The following is a 20,117-nucleotide window of genomic DNA, read 5'->3' as shown; positions in this document are numbered from 1 at the left end:
TTTATTTTCTTTGTTCTAAATAAAGTATTTAAATAAATTTGTGAATTCATTAAATGTGTAATCTGTAACAATTAAAAAAGTTTTTCATGAAATGTTAAATTAAAAAAAAAAAAAAGATCTCAAATGGTTTTTCAAATTTCTATCTTTTAAGGAAAAAAATTCTATTAATTAAAATATAAAAAATAAAAAAATGGATAGTTATCTAACGCGATTGACATCTTGACAGCTTAGATCCCAACTCACGTATTTAAGTTATATTTATTATTAAATATAAAAAAATTTTATTAATATTTTAAAATATAATTAAAGTAAAATATAATATTTATCAATACAATAATATTTTTGGGTAGAGCTGGTGGGGCCTGGGTCAAATAAATCATGTCCAAGTCAGGCCAATCCCATCAAGGAAGCAGTGCGAAGAGCAGCAGCTTTGAAGGGGGCAACCTGCGACCTCAGTGAAACTCTGAAGATCGAGGAGACAAGTGGTGGAGGTGGAGGGGAGCGGTCGTGATGCAGATAAGACCGGCATCCACAGCCCCTAGTTTTGGGTCACATCAAACGTGGCCCAGTTTGGATGGGTTGTGTCTTCGTATCGTAAAGGTTATGTCGGTGATTATCAATTTGATGCCCTTCAAAGCTTTTCCCCAGGGGCGGAGCACAATATCTCTCTACAATTTTTAAATTTTTTTTATAGTATATAAAATTTGTAATTTATTCTTTTAATGATTTTTTCAATAATTTTTTATTTAATAATTAATACAAATAAAAAATAACAAAAAATATTTCACATACCTCACTCAATTTTAAATTTTTTTATTTTTAATTTATATTATTATTATTATTTATATTTTTATACTATTTATTTAAATGTTTTAAGCTTTTATAAATTTATTTTTTAAAATTTTTACGAACCATCAATCATATTCTTTTTTTTTCTTTTATTATATTATATGTGGGTTCCATATTCTATTTGTCATGGTCATCTTTTTTCTATTTTGTGAATTTTATTTTTATGATTTTAATTTTTAAAAATTAATAAATTATTATATAATTTTCAAATATAAGTGATAGTGTTGCACTGTTACTTAATTTTATCAATGTATTGTTTTAATTAATCCTGATTCTATAAGAAGAATTATTTTTAATATATCTTTTTTATATATTTTATGTTTTATATTTAGTTGAAGGACAGTATCTTGAATATATGGTATTTAAATAATCTTAATTATATAAAAAAAATTATCAATATTGTATATCGCATTTAACTATTTATATTTTATATATTATATTTTTATATTTAATATTATAAGTTTAAATAGAAATAAAATAAAAATATTAGATATTGAATGTATTATTTTTTTTCAAATTTGATTAAAGTATGAGTAGGTTGAAAACAATTAACAAATTTTTTAAAAGAAAAGATACAAATCGTTTAAATGATTCTCCTTCACTTGAGCCATCAAACTTCAATGCTTCAACTAATGAACAAAAGTAATGTGAATCAAAATACCTAATATCCAATCCTAAAGAAATAGATTTTTTTAATAAATAATTTTTATTTGATAAATTTAAATTCAGAAAATATAGTCAAACACAACTTTCCTAAAAAATTATTTTAAATATTTTTTTTATTTACATGTTATATAAAATTATATGTTATTAACAATCTTTTAATTATTGATTAAATTTAATATATTAATTTTTAAAATTTTTAACTTTTATTCGTCTATCTCTTACCCTTCCAACAAAAGTAGACTAAATCTGCCTTTGCATTTGCCATTGCTTCCCTGTTCCTCGATGCCTCTACCTCTGCATCCGTCACTTTCCTTAACGCTTCCGGTATTCAGAGGCGGTTTAAGGCCATTTTTTCTTTCTGGGTTTTCATTTTTCTTTCCTTTTCAGTGCCTTGTGTTACCTTAATGCAATGAGTTTTGTGGTTCAGCTCTGCATCTTTATCTGCATAATTATCAAACAATTAGCATTTGCATTATGCAAGGGGTTTATAGATGGCAGGTGGTGTTTGGGCCAAGGTTCAACAAAAAGTCAGTTAGGGTTTTGTGAAGGAGTTGTAAGTCGATAACAAACACTTGAAGCTGAAAAAATATAGTAGTCAATTTTCCAACACTTGCAATTTTTAATCGTGGGGGAGTTTTTCAGCAACCAATCCATGATTGCAGGGGGAATTCTGGTATAAATCGTCTCTATACCGCTCATTACCGAAAGGCTGCAGAAAATTACCTTACAAAAATAATTTACTTCACGTAAAAAAGCGTCCACGTATTTCTTTCTTGTTTTTTCTGTTCCACTTTCGTTTTTTAATTTAAAGAATTCGTAGTGGGAAATGTTCTTTACAGCAAATGACGGTTGGGTGGGCAATTCCACTTTTTCTTGTGTTTTCTTTGAAACGAGGTATGAATGGTGGGTTAGGGTGTGATTCTCTACCAAATAGCATTTTCCTTTCGCACACATCTTATTTAGAGTAGACAAAAACTGAAAAAAAAAAAGTAATAATTCAAGACTAAATGACAAATTAACTTTTTCACTTTTAAACAACCTCTTAAAAAACAACTACTTTTGTCACTTAAACAGAAGGAAAATGAAAAAACAATGACTTTGTACTAGGATTGACTCCTTATTAGACGACTTGTGCAATCAAAACATTGGACTTAATTAGAAACAAGGTGGGTAATATCTCTCTGTTACATCGATCTGAGAGCTCAGTTAGTATAAAACTGAACTCCAAGACTTACCCAAACCACTTGTACTCTAATAAGTTGGTTCATTTTGCACTTCGAACCTTGAGCTCTTTCTCCTGGTTTGATGGTCTCTTCCTCTTCGGCATTAGAGGTACGTACTTCTATTCTTACGACGGTTGTGAATTTCTTTACCTTTATCTTTAGCTAATTGCATCGTTTTTGATGAAATTAAGTTACTTCACCTACATCTGATGCTAAGCTATTTTTGGAGTAAATCTAAAGTATGGGCTTAATAAGTGTTCCAAAACTTAAGTACGAACACTTTGTTAGACTTAATAAGGCTTAGATCTTGATTAATTCTGCTACTATTGCTAACTAGTGAGAAATATTGTCATTTGTTTCCATGAGAAGGAAAGTTGCAAATATGGCAAACACCGACCAAGAAATTGCTCCACTTATTGAAAACAACCGCCAACCCCAAGACTTGGAAATTGATATCCCTGAAGAAGACTTTGAGCTTGCGCCTGAGTGTTGTATTTACAATGTCCCTAGTCGGTTTCGTGAAGCAAACCAAAAAGCCTTCACTCCGCAGTTGATTTCAATAGGGCCTATTCATCATGGTAACACAAATTTGGCTCGAATGGAGAGGCAAAAGCAGAGATATTACAACAAATTTTATCAAAGGACTTCCAAGAAGATATTGGAAGAATTTGCCAGCTTCATCAAAGCGCATGTAAGTGATATATGCAGGTGTTATGATGTCGAATTTGTCTTTGACACTGAGTTGGAGGTTTCCAAGTTTGTGAAGATGATATTATTTGACTCAGTTTTTATCATCGAGTTGTTCTTGAGGAACTCCGAAAAAGAAGTCAACGACTTCTTATTCGATAAGGTATGGTTAAGAGTTGAATTACTAATGGATTTGTTATTACTTGAAAATCAACTCCCGTTCTTTATCCTTGAAGCTCTGTATAACCTAGCTTTTGCTACCTCTGATAAACCCTCTTTTCCCCGACTTGCTTGCTTGTACTTCAACGCAAACGAAGATCATTTATTCAACAAAATGGGGATTAAACACTTTATGGATTTAACTAGAAGCATTCTAGTGGGAGCTCGTCCTTCAGACTCAATTGAGAGAATCGACAACATGTACAGCGCAATGATGTTGCGTGAGGCTGGTGTTAAGTTTGAAGCTATTAGGGATAATTTTAATGTAAGTAATTTGTACGTAAAATTTGAAAAAGGAGTGCTACAAATCCCATATATGTATGTGAACTACCAAAGTGAAATTTGGATTAGAAACCTGATTGCCTTCGAACAATGTCACTATTCAGGAGAAGCTTATTTTTGTAGTTATATACAACTGTTAGACTATCTTGTTGACACAGATAAAGATGTGGATTTATTGGTCAAGAAGGGGATTTTTGTTAATGATATGGGAAGCAGTGCAGCTGTGGCAAATATGATTAACAATCTTATGACGGGAGTTGTAGCACTTAGTCCGTGTTATGACAAAATAGGAAAGGATTTAAACGAGTATTATGATAATTCTTGGAACCGTACAAAGGCAACCTTGAAGCATGTCTATTTCAACAATCTTTGGAGAGGAACTGCTACTGTTGCTGCTTTCATCGTGGTGGTACTAACTGTCACACAAACCGTATTGGCAATCTTGGATCGAGCACCTCTTACTTGATTGTAGTATTCGATGCAATGAAAATAAATTTGTGTTAGTTTGTGTTTGTTTTGCACTTCTTAAATTTATTTGACTTTCCACTTTGAGTGGAAAGAGAATTTGGTTTCAAGCTTTGTTGCTCTTATCATGTATTGTTACTATTAATGAACAATTATGTGCCTATTAGATTTTGTCACATATTTTTGGGATTGGCTTGTTCCTTGTATGTAACTACTAACTAGCAGTAAGACCGTGACTCATTCTTTTTATTTTTCTTGTTATATTCAAAGGGCACAACTTTTTTTACTAATTGTTCTTTATTTCCTTTGTTTTAACTGAAGTATAAAAATTAAATTCGTGAATTTATTAATGTGTAATTTGTAACAACTAAAAAAGTTTTTCATGAAATGTTAAATTAAAAAAAAAAAAACCAAGATCTCAAATGGTTTCAAACTTCTAAAGAATAAAAAATGGATAGTTGGTCACTAGAGATGATGGGATACGATTGACACCTTGAGTTAGATCAAAACTCATCCATTTAAGTTATCTTTATTATTAAATATAAAATTTTTTATTAATATTTTAAAATTATAATTAAAGTAAAAATATAATATTTATTAATACAAAAATATTTTTGGATTGAGCTGGTCGGGCCTGGGTCTAAAAAATCATGTCCAAGTGAGGCCAATCCAATCAAGGAAGCAGTGCGAAGAGCAGCAGCTTAGAAGGGGGCAACCTGCGAACTCAGTGAAAGTCTGAAGAAGGAAGAGAAGCGGTGGTGATGCAGATAGGACCCGCATCCAAAGCCCCTATTATTGAGCAACAGCAAGCGTGGCCCAGTTTGGATGGGCTGTATCTTCGTATCGTAAAGGTTATGCCAGTGATCCTCGTTTGATGCCCTTGAAAGATTTCACCGTCGCTTCTCTGTTCCTCGGCGCCTCTGCCTCCGCATCTGTCGGTTTCCTTAATGCTTCCGACATTCACAAGGTGGTTTAAACAGGCAGAACTATTGGTTGCTGTGTTTTCAAATTTTCACCTTCAACATTTGTAATTTTCTTTTAATAATTTCATTTGAACAGGTGGAAGATTTGATGGAAGTGGGTGCAAGTAAAAGAACTGGACTTGGAATTCGTCCAGGGCAGGGGATGAATGAGTGCTTTAGCCTTGGTTTAAGGCCATTTTTTCTTCCTGGGTTTTCATTTTTCTTTCCTTTTCAGTGCCTTGTATTACCTTAATGCAATAGGTTTTGTGGTTCAGCTCTGCATCTTTCTCTGCAGAATTATCAAACAATTAGCATTTGCATTACGCAAAGGGTTTATATATGGCAGGTGGTGTTTGGGCCACGGTTCAACAAAAAGTCAGTTAGGATTTTGTGAAGGAGTTGTAAGTTGATAACAAACACTTGAAGCTGAAAAAAATATAGTATTCAATTTTCCAACACTTATCATTATTTTTTTGTGGGGAAGTTTTTTGGCTACCAACCCATGATTGCAGGGGAAATTCTGGTATCGATGGTCGCTATACTGCCCATTACCGAATGGCTGCAGTTAAGAACCAGATGGAAATGGCGCCCAGCACCCTCCATTAAGCATCTGCAGAATACAAAGGTAGTTTTCTGCCTGACATGTTACGAATGGTTTTAACATATTTCATTGTATCTCCGGTAGGTGGTGAATCCTGCACAAGTTCTGAAATTTGCATTCCATGTGCCATTTTTCGAAACTTTTACAGTCCTTAAACTAGGGGTGTTGAGATGATGCCCTTTCCTGACAATGCAATGTAGTTCATGGATTTCCCACACACACACACACACACACACAAAATGTTCCCTTGCGAAACTATAAATTAATATATATTAAATTTGTGAGTGAGATATGAGTGGTTGGTTAAAGTGATTTTCTACAAATAGCATCTTACTTGTAGAACATGCACATCATATTTAGACAAGGATACTTTGTCGCTTTATAACAACCTCTTTAAAAAAACAATGATTTTTTGTCACTTCAAACAATAAGAAAAAGCAAAAACAATGACTTTGTACGACGGTTGGCTCTTAATTGGACGAAACAAGTGGGCTCTTTCCAATGTTAAGAACTGATTTTGTACAAGGATTACCCCATTTTGCACTTTGAACCTTGAGCTGTTTCTCCTGGTTTGACCTCTTTCTCTTCAGTGGTACGTACTAATTCTATTCTGACGAAGGCATTGATTTTATTTATTTCTTATCTGTAGCTAATTGCTTCATTTTTTATGTAATTAAATTTTATCATTCGGATTTGACTTCAAATTCTTTTGGGATAAATTTAAAGTTGGGCGTCATAGGTACCTCAAAACGAAAGTTTAAACACCCTGTTGGACTTATCAAGGCTTAAATCTAAAGTTGAGGGTTGATTAATTCTGTTGATATTGCTAACTAGTGAGAAATATTGTCGTTTGTTTCCATGAGAAGGAAGTTGCTTATATGGCGAACACCGATCAAGAAGGTGCTTGACTAATTGAAAACCACCGTCTGACTTCTCTCTAAACTCTTCCCTCCGTCGGCCGCTTTCTCCTCCTCTCTCACCTTCTCCTCCACCGGTGGCTTGAAGCTCGATCACCCAAAACCCTAAATATCTCTTCCCTCCACGGGCAATCCCTCCCATCATTTTCTTCTTTCCCTTTCTCTCTCTAGCCGTGGCCTCACTCTCACTTCTCTCTAAACTTTTCCCTTTGCCAGCCGCTTTGTCCTTCTTTGTCACCTTCCCCTCCACCGGTGGCTTGAAGCTCGGTCACTCAAAACTTTAAATATCTCTTCCCTCCATCGGCAATCCCTAGATTTGAAAAAAAAAAGGTTGAATCTTTCTTTTAAGTTTGCCGGCCGGTTCTTGTTCGGTGCGAAGAGCTCTGATTTCTCCAGAAGATTTCGGTTCTTATCTGTTCCCTCTTGATTTTGTATTTAATTTTATTTTTTTTTAATTAATTTTGTTTAATGTTCATTTTTATTATTTTATTTGATTATTTTATTTATTTCTTGATAATTTTTTTTATATATATTTGTTTGTAAATTTGAGATAATGATCCAGCCCTATTATGAATCTGCAGGACGCGATTTGAGTGTGCCCAAAAGCCTTTGGATTTGGTTTATGTCCTTGTTCATATTTTGCTAATGCTTATATGAATTCGAAGGCTTCTGATTGAGGTAAAAAAGAAAGAAAAAAAAAGCTTATATATTTTTGCGGGTATAAATTTTCATGCTGCCAAAGCAATCCAATAACTTGCTGTGCATAAACTTGTTGGAGTGCCGATGGTCCGTACCCAAACCCATTGCCTGTCTAACTCTGAGTTGTGTATTGGTCAAAATATAACACCTTACTGTACTTATGGAGAGAGAGAGAGAGCACCTTATTGTATATACTACTTCTGTTCTAACTGTCACTACATCAGCTATTGTTGCAACATCTGCTCCTGGTGGTCGGCCATGATTCTCCCACCTGTTCTATGTTTACAGCACATATTCCCAATTGGGTATTAGAGTCTCCTATTGAAATCAACATCTCGTCTATAAAGACTGGCATATGAGTATGAAACTTGAGGCATCAACGGTAGTAACAAATGAAAGGCTCTACTTGTATTAAGATTTTGAAAGAAAAAAGTTCTACCTTAGAGGCTCAACCTCACTCAGTTCCAGCAACAAGCCATTCTTTGTGCAGAAATAAACTCGCCTGCATTAAGTTCAGAAAAATAAAGGAATTATTGCTAGAGACACAATGATCCTCCATTACGTATTATTCCCTGAAGCAAAAAATCTTGAAATTGAATTAATGTACTTACAGCCCATCATCTGTAACAGTACCAGACTCTATTTGAACTACTGAACTCTATTCTGCTTCTTTATTCGTACTTTGATTGAATGCAGGTTTGAACTCCACCCAAATTGGCAGTGAGCTGTCACCAAGTTGCATCTGAAAAAAGAAAGAGGATAAATCAGCCAATAATAGCAGCAAAGGAACCCTTGTGGTCACAATCTAAGTAAGTCCCTTTTTGATGCTGCTGTATGCTATCTCATTGTGGGTATGGATTCAAAATGTTGAAAATGGGGTTTTAGTTTAAATTTTAAAGTAGACTATGATGGCACTTCTGCCTTATTTGGACTGGCGAGGAGAGTCATAACTAGCAAGATTACGCTCAGTTACAACTGTAACTCGAATTAGAATCATTGTTGAAATAAAATTTGTAGGCTAAAAAGGGGATAACAATCTGAGATCATCAAAGTGGACTATTTTTCTCTCTAAAATCATTTGATTCGAGGGATTTTAAGAAGTGAGTTTTTCAGGGTTTGGTATGTTGGTTCACCTCCAAACGGTCTAGAGTAAACCTTTTGCTCGTTTTTCACTCTACTCTCTTCTATTCCCCCTGTGTCTGTCCAATCACCCTGTAAAAGTAAGTGCTTTGCCTAGGTGTTGGCTTTATTTCCTGTTAGGTAGATTCGAGTCTATTCTGATAGTGGTGCACTGGTGCCTAAGATCCTCCATTCATATTATATGTATCTACAAAACACTGCTGGATTCATTTCCCACAGGCCTTGGTTTCAGGAGAATTGACATTAGACTAGATGGTGTTCTATTTATGCATGATGATCACAGTGGTTGTATGGTGCATGCTTTATTTGCTGGTGACTTGTAGAAATAACTAGCAAGTTGGTGTGTGGATAGCTGGATACAAACCTTGGGGTCACAGTTTCTGTGGGGACCCAATATAATGAAAATGAAATATCATTATAAATATTATAAAACATATAATATTAGTGAATGTGACTATATATCTTTCAAATATCATTTTTAATTAATTCTCCCAATGGATGGAAACCCCAAAAGAATCTTCAATGAATCTTCGACTAAGTTTCAATGGCCTGTAGAATCAAGTAATTCCATCGTTTTTGTGTGTAACCATTGGTATTGTTAATGAGTGTCTTGAGTAATTCTTACGGTAGTATTTTCTTAAAATTATTTTTATATGATATGTTAGTATTTTTTTATTATAAAAAATGCAGTTGTTGATACATAATTTTATGATTTATTATAGATTAAATAAAGATATTACTTTTTAATAATCTTTAACATCTTAATAAGATTAGTAAATATGGGTGCAAATTTTTTTATTCTCAAAAGTGGATATCTTTATTCATTATATTTTTAAATTGTCATTTTTTGAATAATTTTTATTTGTGAAAATTGTTATTTATAAAAATAAAATTAATGATAAGAATGAATTTTTCATTAAATCACGTAGAAAATGGTTTATTTGATTTAAAATTATTTGTTCATTGTAATTTTAATTTTAGTCATTAAGTTGAAAAAAATTAAAAATCAATTTAGATTTATAATGAAAAGTAAATTGACTGTAAATCTTGTTGCTGAGTCTATATACATGCTATGTAATTGAAGTTTGATAATGAATGAATTTCAAAACTGTTGATCACTATAATTCCTCTTAAAGATTCTAAACTAATAGCATGTGACGCTATTCATCTTTGTTACATTATTATCTTAACTATTTACTTAATGAATTTTTAGCTGGATAACTATAAGCAAAATCTAATTTTAAAAAAATTTACAAAAAAAAATACGATAAAATTTCATATGATCAACTTGGAATGAATTTGAGTATTTCCTATAACCCATCCTTGGATTTGAAGATAGTTGTACAGATCTTCTATACAAATAAATTGGTAAAATATTTGTCTTGGTATGTGCTCACACAAAATAATCTCTAAAGATAAAAAACAAAAGAAATCACATATCTTAATCTCTTAGAAGAAGTTGACTACCATGTAAAAATATTTAGGGTTTATATTGAAAGATTTTTATTAGTGCTAGAACTGTTTTACATAAAATTTTCTCTATTTAATTAAATTATCTTTATTCAACTTATATAATATTTAATGTGGTAACTATGCTCCTCAACTCAAAGAAAAAAAGACAAAAGGAAAAATTTACAAATAAATAACTTGAATATATTTATAGACCATAATCCTAAGCTTATATAATTTGTATTTTTCCTTAATTTATACTTCCAACTCAAAAGGAAAAAAAAATACAAATGAGTAATTTGGATATATTTACAAACCATAATCATAAATCAAAATTAAAAACTTAATTCTATTTTACATTTTGCTAAGGGATTGAGCAGAACTAGGTAAGTTAATGGATAATAGGGGCAACTATCATATGTTAAGTCTGATAATATATTTTGGTTAACAAGAAATAAGTTACGTTTATAATTAACATTTTTTTTACAAAATAATAATTAAAAATAAAGAAGGAATAGAAACCATAAACTAATTATCAAATTAATCAAATAAAATAAAAGCAAATACAATAACAAAACATTGGTCAAGTAATGACATTAATTGGTCACTTATAATAGATAGCTGTTTTAAACTGAAGAAGATATAAATCAAATAAAATAATAAAACATTGACAATTAAATATAAAAATTTTAAAAAATTTACAATTTTTGTGTTCTATAAAATTACTATTTTCTTTTTTATATAATATTTTTTTCAGATTAAGTAAAAAAACATATCAAAAGTCCTTACTTTAAGAAAATAGTAATTCCTTTCCTACATAATTATTTAATTTTTTAATCATAAAATACTAATCCAAACTTGAATTATAAGAATGAATTTAATCACTAAATTGTGGATATGATGATAGGATGTTTGATGATATTATCAAGGGAGATGTTGTGCATATATCGGAAGATGAATTGGAGAAAGTATGTGATGCAAGATTCGTTAAATGGTTTAAAAATTATGTAAGTTTATGTAAATTATAAGTGAACTTTTAATAATATTGACGCATTAATTATGTAATTATTAATTTTGATCTTGTATGTCATGTTCGTAGGTTACAACACGTACGAACGAAATTAACCCACGTATACTTGAAATTGGTCATGGTCCAGGGCGTATGACAAGGTGTTACAAAGGATACTTTGTAAATGGTTTCAAGTTTCACACCCTAGATTATGGACAAAATCGTAAGACAATGAATAGTGGAGTTTGCATAAAAAGGAGTTTTTACAATGATTATGAGCATGACTTTTATGGTATTTGAGTGGATATAATTGAGTTGGAGTATTTTGGAATCGGAAACAGAGTTGTGCTATTTAAGTGTCATTGGTTTGACACTAAAAAAGGTATTAAGGTAGATCCTTTGCATGGTCTTGTTGAAATTAAATGCAACTCAATACTTGCCAATAATGAACCATTTATTTTAGCAGCACAAGCTCACCAAGTTTATTATAGTAGTTATCCATCAAGGAAAATAGATCGATATGATTGGTGGGCAATATTTAAAACAAAAGCTAGGAGTAGATATAACATTCTTAGTAGTGGAGATAGAGAAAATGAAATTGATTTGAATGAAGAAGTATACCAAGAAGACGTGTCTATTTCAATGAATGCTACTCCATCGGAAGAACTTGATAACTTGACAGTCTTAGCAAGTGGTGAATATGAAGAGGTTAATTTCTTGATTGAAGATGAAGACGATGACATGCAAAGAGATGAAGATGAAGAAGATGACATGGAAGGAGATGAAAATGAAGATGACGATGAAAAAGAAGATGAACTTGAAGACGACGCTTCTGAAACTTTGAGTGATGATAGTGATAATAATGAAGAACATGAATTTGATTATTCTAAAAGTGAATGATGATGGTAGGCATATATGATATTGGTTTGATATTTTTTGTTACATGTTGTATATTTGTTAATTTTATAATATTAAAAGATCTTGACTATGTGTGAAATTTAATATAACTTTATATTTATAAATGTTGAGATTAATACTATATAATGTCAATTTTGTTGTACCAATGAATAATCATACTTGTCATTGTTGTAATTGATGGTTTCTATACTTTGTTTCAATTTTATATCTAATGGATTTGTGTTTGACTTTTAACATTATAAATATTGCAAGAATGATGGTTAAAGGGAAGCATTCAAAACTGTGACCTAGATTAAAAAATGCCTTTGGAAGTATGTCTTTGCCTACAAATGCTAGAGAATTTGCTGATCTATCCATTCAACAACAGATGCAGCTGGAGTTTCATGATGTGCCATTTGAGACACCTTCTTTGTTGGGAGCATCTGCAAAGCAAGTAGAAAATGAGACATCTACTCACGATTCTTGTAAATCCCCATCTATTGATTTAGGTGCAAGTGTAGATGACACATATTCAAGGTCAAGGGGTAGAGGGCCTAGTGTAGGATTACAGACTCCTATTGATCCAGCGAACAGATTGTGTATAACTCCAATTGGGGAGAGGTATGTTGTCTTAAGATATTTCTAATAGTTGTTAATGAAATTGTCATATTTGTTAAAAACATTAATATATTAAAATTTTCTTTTATATTCTACAAACACTTTTTTCGAGCGAGAGGTCACCACTATAATCACAAGGATCATCAAAAATCACTTCAATGGTCCATGGTCGACATGGAGGAAAGTCCTTAATGATGTAAAGGAGTTAATGTTTCAAAAATTTCAGGTACGTAGTTTGTTATTTATTGATTTATTATAACTTTAAGTTTTCAATTAATTTCTATCAATTTTTTTAATAAAGAAAAAATTTTGAACTAGGAAAAATGTGTTTGGTCTGCAAATCACAATGTTTTTGTTCGACGAATGTGGAAAAAAATTTGTTCTGATCGGTTAAGAGACATGCTGTTAGAAGAAAGGAATAAAGTAATGACAGAAGCCAAAACAAACAACATTAGGGATTGCAAAAGCATGTCAAGGGAATAGATCACGAATGAAATCTAGGATCTCCTTATCGATACGGTATGGGGTACAGAAGAATGACAAGACAAATCGAGAAAAGCAAGGCAAAATGGTTTGACGGTATGGGAATAGATCCGAATGCTTGGACTGAAGCAATATGAGGGATTGAGACTACACGCACTCACGTGTATGGGTTTGGCACTCGGGTCCCTGCTACAGCTTTACTTATTGGAACACACATCAATGTAGCAACATCTGAGTCTGCATGTGGCCCTATGCCCTTAAACGCTACCAGTCCCGCAATTGCATTGGAAGAGAAAGTAGAAAATCTTTTAGAAAACTTGGGTAAGACACGTGATAAATTACGTGGAGAAATACATGAAGAAATTAAAAATGCAATGGCGGAAAGCATAAGTGAATTTATGGTACGTATGGAAAGTATGATCATGACTAATGCACTTTCAAAATAAGGAAATGCGGGACCTTCAAGCTAACATCTGCACATGTAAGATCACATTTCATAATATGATGTCAATGTTTCACTGTTACACGGAGATACTTTTTAGTATTGCTGTTTAATAACAATTTTAGCTTTATAATCATATATGTTTAACTTTTCTTAGATATTGTGTGTTAGGGTAATTTCAAATTATATGAGTTTCACTTTGAATTTTAGTTTTTAATATTTGTTTCTTTTATATAATATGAAATTCAAATGTCGATGTGAATGGATATTTTATTATCAAAATAGAAATTTAGTTTTTTTTTGTAAAATAATTTTTGGTAATTTTTTGAGAAATTGATAATCTAATAAAATAATTTCCGTTGGAAAAGCATTTCCAATGGAAAATTCCATAGTAAATGCTTTTTTGAATATAAAACAATTCCATTGAAAAAGCATTTCCAATGGAATTTTGTTGGAAATGCTTTTCCAACGAAATTGTTTCCAACGAAAAATTCCGTTGGAAACCAATTTCCAACGGAATTGCTTCCAACGGAATTGTTTCCAATGAAAATTTCTATAGGAAATTTTCAACGGAATTCCTTTGAAAATTAATTTCCAATGGAAATCCAGTCGAGTTCCCTACAATAAGCTCATTTTTCCAACGAAAATTTTCAACAGAAAGTATTACCTACGAGACTTTTACCGACGGAATTTCCAATGAAATTTAGCCTTTTTCCAATGAAAAATTCCGTTGGAAAAGGCTATTTTTTTTGTAGTGTCTCGATCTTGTTTGCTTGTATTTTGGTGTCAATAAAGATCCATCATTCGAGAAAAAGAAGATTAAACACTTTAAGGATTTAATTAGATATTAAGTGCTAAGGGCTTGTCCACTAAACACAAGTCCTGCAGGAAGCCATTTTCGTATAAGAAGCCACATCATGCACAACGCAACAAGGCTGCAAGAGTCTGGTGTTGAATTTAAATGTGCTGTAGTTAATGATGATTTTGGTGTTATGTTTAAAGGTGTTTCATATAATTGTTATAAGATTGGTGGTCTTGAGTATGAAGGTGTTGAGCTTATAGATATGCTTATGGATGATATGCTCAAATTTACTATGTACAGCTTGCTTCAGGTACGCTTTGAGAAAGGAGTGCTAAAATTGTTAACTATTGATGTGGAGTACGAGATTGAGATTCATTTTAGAAATTTGATGGCCTTTGTAGACACTAAATTATAAACAAGTAAAAATTAAAAATATAAAAAACAAAAAAAAATGAAAAATGATGAAAAAAGAAAGGAGAGAGGTACGACTGGCAGGGTGCCCAGGGACAAGGCAATGGGGCGTGCCCCCTCCAGAACCCGAGAATCGAGTATAAAGGAGAGGGGGCACTGTAGCATTTCGGAGAGGAGAACCTGCAGCAAAAAAATTACCAGCTTTCTAAGCAATGGAAAGCAACCAAGGAGCCGAAAAATAGGGAACAAAAAAATAGAAAACCTGCAACAGGAAAAAACCCCAGCAGCCACACCAAAAAATCCACAATGAGCACTGAAAAAATCAATCAAAAAAGAGAGAAATAGGAATTGATTATTGAGAGTGGGGGTTTTTGGGATTTTGAGCAGAGGAATAGTGAAATCTGGGAGTGTTTGCCGCCGGTTAGGAGGAGCAACAGCTTGGTGGTTTGCCGCCGGTAAGAGGAATGAAATCTGGGGTGGTTTGCCGCCGGTAGGAGGAGTGAAATCTGGGAGTGTTTGCCGCCGGTTAGGAGGAGCAACAGCTTGGTGGTTTGTCGCCGGTAGGAGGAGAAATCTGGGAGTGTTTGCCGCCGGTTAGGAGGAGCAACAGCTTGGTGGTTTGCCGCCGGTAGGAGGAGCAAAATCTGGGATTGTTTGCCGCCGGTTAGGAGGAGCAACAGCTTGGTGGTTTACCGCCGGTAGGAGGAGTGAAATTTGGAGTGTTTGCCGCCGGTGGGGATGATTTGAGAAGAGAAGAGAAAGTACAGCTGGCACAAAAGGAAGAAAGGAGGAATAGAGAGAGAGGACGGCAAGATCCTGGATCCCATCGCCGGCGAAGGGGGCGGAGAGAAGGAAGAGAGCAAGGAGAAAAAAATGGAGATTATTTTTTAGAGGAAAAGGCAACATAATAGTCAGGAACAAGAAGCATAGAGAGGAAAGGACGAAAACCATACCTCAGTGCAAAAAGAGGCTCCAAACGACACCGTTCAAGTGAGGTAAAAAAAAATCATATGTCTTTCATAATTTATTGTGTTTTATATGAATTGGGCTTATTGTGGTGATTAATGATATATGGCAAAGTTAAATCATTTCAATATAATGTTTTAAAATCTTCAAATAGCATTCTGTAAGTAGGGAAATTAGCATGAGTAAAAGTGTAAAGATGCAAAGAGACAAAATGACAAGCATTTCATTTTAAAGATGATTAGTTAAAAACAAAAAAACAAAAAATGAAATAGGTAAAAATAAAAATAGGATGTTTCATAATATATAAAAAAAAATGTAAAAAATGGAGATAGTTAAGAATATATATATATATATATATATATATATATATATATATATATATACATGCTTAAATGTATAATAAATAATAATAAAATTATGAAGAGATAGATATTTGGTTACGAAAGTAAATGAAAAAATAAATAAATATATAACAAAACAAAGAAATACATCTAATTGCTAAAACTAAATATATATAATATGTATATATGTAAAATGTAATGGAATAAGATCGGCAAAGTAAAAAAAAAAAAAAAAACAAACAAACAAATCAAAGGAAATAATTTTACGTAAAACGTAGAGTTAATAAAAATAGGATGAGATAATAGATTATTTAATATAGATAAAGAATCATTTAACTTAATGTTGATGATGGGATAATCGATCGAGATGCGAGAAGTCGCAATCCCGAGTTTATGTTCCCTAGGCTCGGAATCCGAATCAAGGCTCCACCAGTATGATGGGAGGGCTTCGATTTCAAGATTCTGAGATCCTTAGTAGATAAAGAGCTTGATTATACAAAAAAATTACTCGGTAAAATTTACTTGACAAAAATAATAATAAATAATGATAAAGTAATAACAATTCAAACATATGATAAATAATTAATTTACGGAAATGTAATATACATGACATTAAATAAATAAATAAATAAATAAATAATAAAAATAACTAATTTAAAATTAAACATTGAGTATTAAGTGGTATAAACTATAAAAGATGTGCAGATAAAGAATAAAAAAAATAAAATAATAATAATATACATATGAAGTAAGATCTTAGGCATTAGGTTTGAATAAAAGATTTGCTTATGAAAAATATGTAAATAATAAAAATATAAAAAAATATATAAAAATGAAAAATAGTATAATAAAATATATAATTTTTGTTTACTAAAATAATGAAGAATTATAAGCAATTTGTCTAAGTATAAATGGAAAACATAAGAAATTAGAACAAAAAAATGTAAAGATAAAGATAAAAAAAATAGTAATAATAAGAAATAAGAATAGGAAATATGATAATAAAATAAAAATAATTAATAAAAAATAAATAATTGCATTAGCATAGCATATACATATTGCATCATACATATCATTGCATATCAATATTTTTGTTTTCGAGTTTAAGCCCCGATGATGGGATCTTTCGGGGATCCTGCGAAGGCGGGTATTTCTCGAAAAGTTCCTTAGGTGAAAAGATGTCCTCGAGTCCCACCAGTATGATGGGAAGGCTCGAGAACCATCTTTAATAAAAGGCTTTTGCCCGAATTAGGTTCATTATGCACGAAATATTATTTTAAAAAGAAAACGTACGATGACCCCGAAGACGGGAATTATTCGTCGAATTCGCGAAGGCGAGTTTCTCGGATAACTCCCTAGGTGAGAGAATATCCCGAGTCCCACCAGTATGATGGGCGGATTCGGAAAATATCCTCGATAAAAGGTTATTTGTCCGGCATTTTTATCTCACGCCATGCATTTCATCTCGCCACCCATTTGCATTCCATTTTAGGTTAAATAGGAGATAAAATAAAAAATAATAATTAAGGAAATCTACTAAAATTAAAAATTAAAGCCCAATAGGATAATCTAAAAATGGTACCGTTCATGGAATGGGCGTCCGAGGGGTGCTAATCCTTCCCCGGGCGTAACCGTACTCCCGAACCTAGATCCAGAAAATTGTAGACCGGTTTAAGGTTCTTTTCGGTGGGCTTAAAATTAATTTAAGTTTTCATCAATTAGAATCGAGTCAATAGGTGGCCAATCGCACCTAGTAAAAAAAGATTGGTGGCGACTCCTAGTTTAATTTTTAGTGAGTTTTCACATTCACGTCTGGCGGTCGGGTTCCCGGACCCGCACGTTACGACAGCCTTCAAATAATATTATTATCCAAAAAGAGCTTATTTTAGTAGTTATATTAAATTATTAGACCCTCTTGTTGACATCAGTAGAGACGTAGATTTACCAGTAAAAGAGGGGATTATTGTCAATAGATTGGGTAGCAATGTAGCTATGGCAAATATGATTAACAATCTTGCGGTGGGAGTTGCACATTCAACTTTGCTCTATGGTGAAATCGGTATGGAACTAGGGTGGCATTATAAAAATTCTTGGAACCATAGATGGACAATCTTGAAGCAAGTCTATTTCTACAATCTTTGGAGAAGAACTGTCACTGTTGCTACTTTCATCGTGGTGATACGCACTGTCTTACAAACCGTATTGGCAATCTTAGAGAAAGCAACACTCACAAAATAAATACTCCTACTTGAATGCAGTCTTCGATTAAATGATAAATAAAATTAGTCTTTTTATATGTGTTAATTTTTTTGTGTTTTGCTCTTTTAAGTTTATTTACCTTTCCACTTTGAGTGGAAGGGGAGTTTGCTGCTCTTATCATGTACTGCTACTATTAATGAATAATTGTGTGCTTATTTCATTTTATCATATCTTTATTTGATTGGCATGTTCCTTGTATGTAATTACAAACTAGTAGTAAGATTTGTTTATACACCATCACTCATTCTTTTTCTTTTTGCTTTTTATATTGACAGGTCCCAACTTTTTGTACTAATTATTTCATTTTTTTTGTCTTTGTTCAAAGCAAAGTATTAAACACGTTGACACTTTGAAAATTTAAGTCGAACTCACTCATTTAAGTAATATTTATTATTAAATATAAAAATAATTTTATATTAATATTTTAAAATATATTTTATAATTAAAATTAAATAAAATATAATATATATTAATATAGATGTGCAATCTAAACTTTGTAATTTTGTTTTTATAATTTCATTTGAACAGGTGGAAGATTTGATGGAAGTGGGTGCAAGTATAAGAACTAGACTTGGAATTCGTTCCAGGCCAGGAGATAAATGGGTGTTTTAAACCTTGGTTTAAGGCCATTTTTTCTTTCTGTGTTTTCATTTTTCTTTCTTATTCAGTGCTAGGGATGACAATAGGTACCTAGTTATAGGATAACTGGGAAAACCCGATCCGATTATATAGAGTTAAAGTACCCTATAATTGGGTTTAGGATGAGTTCGGGTAGTGATTTCACTACCTGTATCGGGTTCGGGTAAAGTTCGGATACCACCCCTTGAGCACCCGTTACTCGAACTTGATTACTATTTATAAATATTTTATTATTATTTTAATAATTAAATAAAAAATTTACAATTTTTACTAACTTTACAAGCAATTCTTTTTGTTAAAAATTAACAAATATATGAAAAGTATGGTTACTCTAATTATTAATATGATGATATTAATATATTTAAATTAAAAAATTATTAGATTGTTAATTATGTTAAATAATATGAATATTATATCGTATTATAAAGGAATATAATTATTATTATATATATACTTTTAATATAATTATATTTACTTTCTATTTTGTGTTAACATTACAAAAATTATGACTTATAAAATTATTAATTATAATATATATACCATTGTTTATATAATCTTATAATATATATACTTAAAGAAAGCTTTTGAGATTAGAATAGTTTTGGAACCTAAGTGTTTCTTTTTAATTTCATGAAATTAAGAATAAATTCATATAATTAATTAAATTAATTCTTTAAACTATTATTATTACTTAACTTGTAATGTTTTTCAATATATATAGTTTATATATTGTGTTAATTTATAAGAAATATAATTACTGTTATATATATTAAAATATTTTAGTATATATATACTTTAAATATAAATATATTTACTTTTCATTTTGTGTTAACATTGCAAAATTATAACTTATAAAATTATTAATTATAATATATATAACTTTATTTATAAAAACTTATATAAACCTAAATAGAAGTTGTGAGATTAGAATAGTTCTAAAATCTAGTTATTTTTTTTAATTTTATGTAATTAAGGACAAACTCATATAGTTAATTAAATTAATTCATGAAATTATAATTATTAATTAACTTGTACTGTCTTTTAATATATATACTTTATATATATATATATATTAGATTCATTTATAAAGA

The 20,117-nt window shown here is 31.4% G+C and overlaps 1 protein-coding gene, 2 long non-coding RNA genes and 1 pseudogene across 6 annotated transcripts; 3 read left to right on the top strand and 1 right to left on the bottom strand.

Moving 5' to 3' along the window:
* The first annotated feature begins 2,772 nt into the window (after nucleotides 1-2,772).
* On the top strand, nucleotides 2,773-4,571 carry LOC18614441 (UPF0481 protein At3g47200-like). The gene is made up of 2 exons (XM_018114647.2): nucleotides 2,773-2,847; nucleotides 3,108-4,571. The coding sequence occupies exon 2, from the start codon at nucleotides 3,121-3,123 to the stop codon at nucleotides 4,390-4,392; it is 1,272 nt and encodes a 423-aa protein (XP_017970136.2). The 5' UTR covers nucleotides 2,773-2,847; nucleotides 3,108-3,120; the 3' UTR covers nucleotides 4,393-4,571.
* Nucleotides 4,572-5,041: 470 nt separating this feature from the next.
* On the top strand, nucleotides 5,042-18,999 carry LOC148764839 (uncharacterized; annotated as a pseudogene).
* Nucleotides 6,462-13,763, top strand: LOC148764840 (uncharacterized). Of its 4 annotated transcripts, none has more exons than XR_016025109.1 (5): nucleotides 6,462-6,546; nucleotides 7,453-7,549; nucleotides 8,267-8,379; nucleotides 12,454-12,909; nucleotides 13,002-13,763. It is a non-coding gene; the product is annotated as an uncharacterized LOC148764840 (long non-coding RNA). The 4 variants fall into 4 exon arrangements; XR_016025106.1 differs by lacking the exons at nucleotides 12,454-12,909; nucleotides 13,002-13,763 and adding exons at nucleotides 11,067-11,166; nucleotides 11,259-11,916; XR_016025108.1 differs by lacking the exons at nucleotides 6,462-6,546; nucleotides 12,454-12,909; nucleotides 13,002-13,763 and adding exons at nucleotides 6,571-7,276; nucleotides 11,067-11,166; nucleotides 11,259-11,916.
* Nucleotides 7,812-8,276, bottom strand: LOC148764841 (uncharacterized). Its single transcript, XR_016025114.1, has 3 exons — nucleotides 8,182-8,276; nucleotides 8,010-8,072; nucleotides 7,812-7,846 (listed from the first exon to the last, which is right to left on the bottom strand). It is a non-coding gene; the product is annotated as an uncharacterized LOC148764841 (long non-coding RNA).
* Nucleotides 19,000-20,117: the final 1,118 nt, after the last annotated feature.

The sequence above is a fragment of the Theobroma cacao genome, chromosome 1 (genome assembly GCF_053813885.1).
Source record: "Theobroma cacao isolate CCN51 chromosome 1, ASM5381388v1, whole genome shotgun sequence".
Lineage (NCBI taxonomy): Eukaryota > Viridiplantae > Streptophyta > Magnoliopsida > Malvales > Malvaceae > Theobroma > Theobroma cacao.
This window is presented reverse-complemented; position numbering and strand designations above follow the sequence as displayed.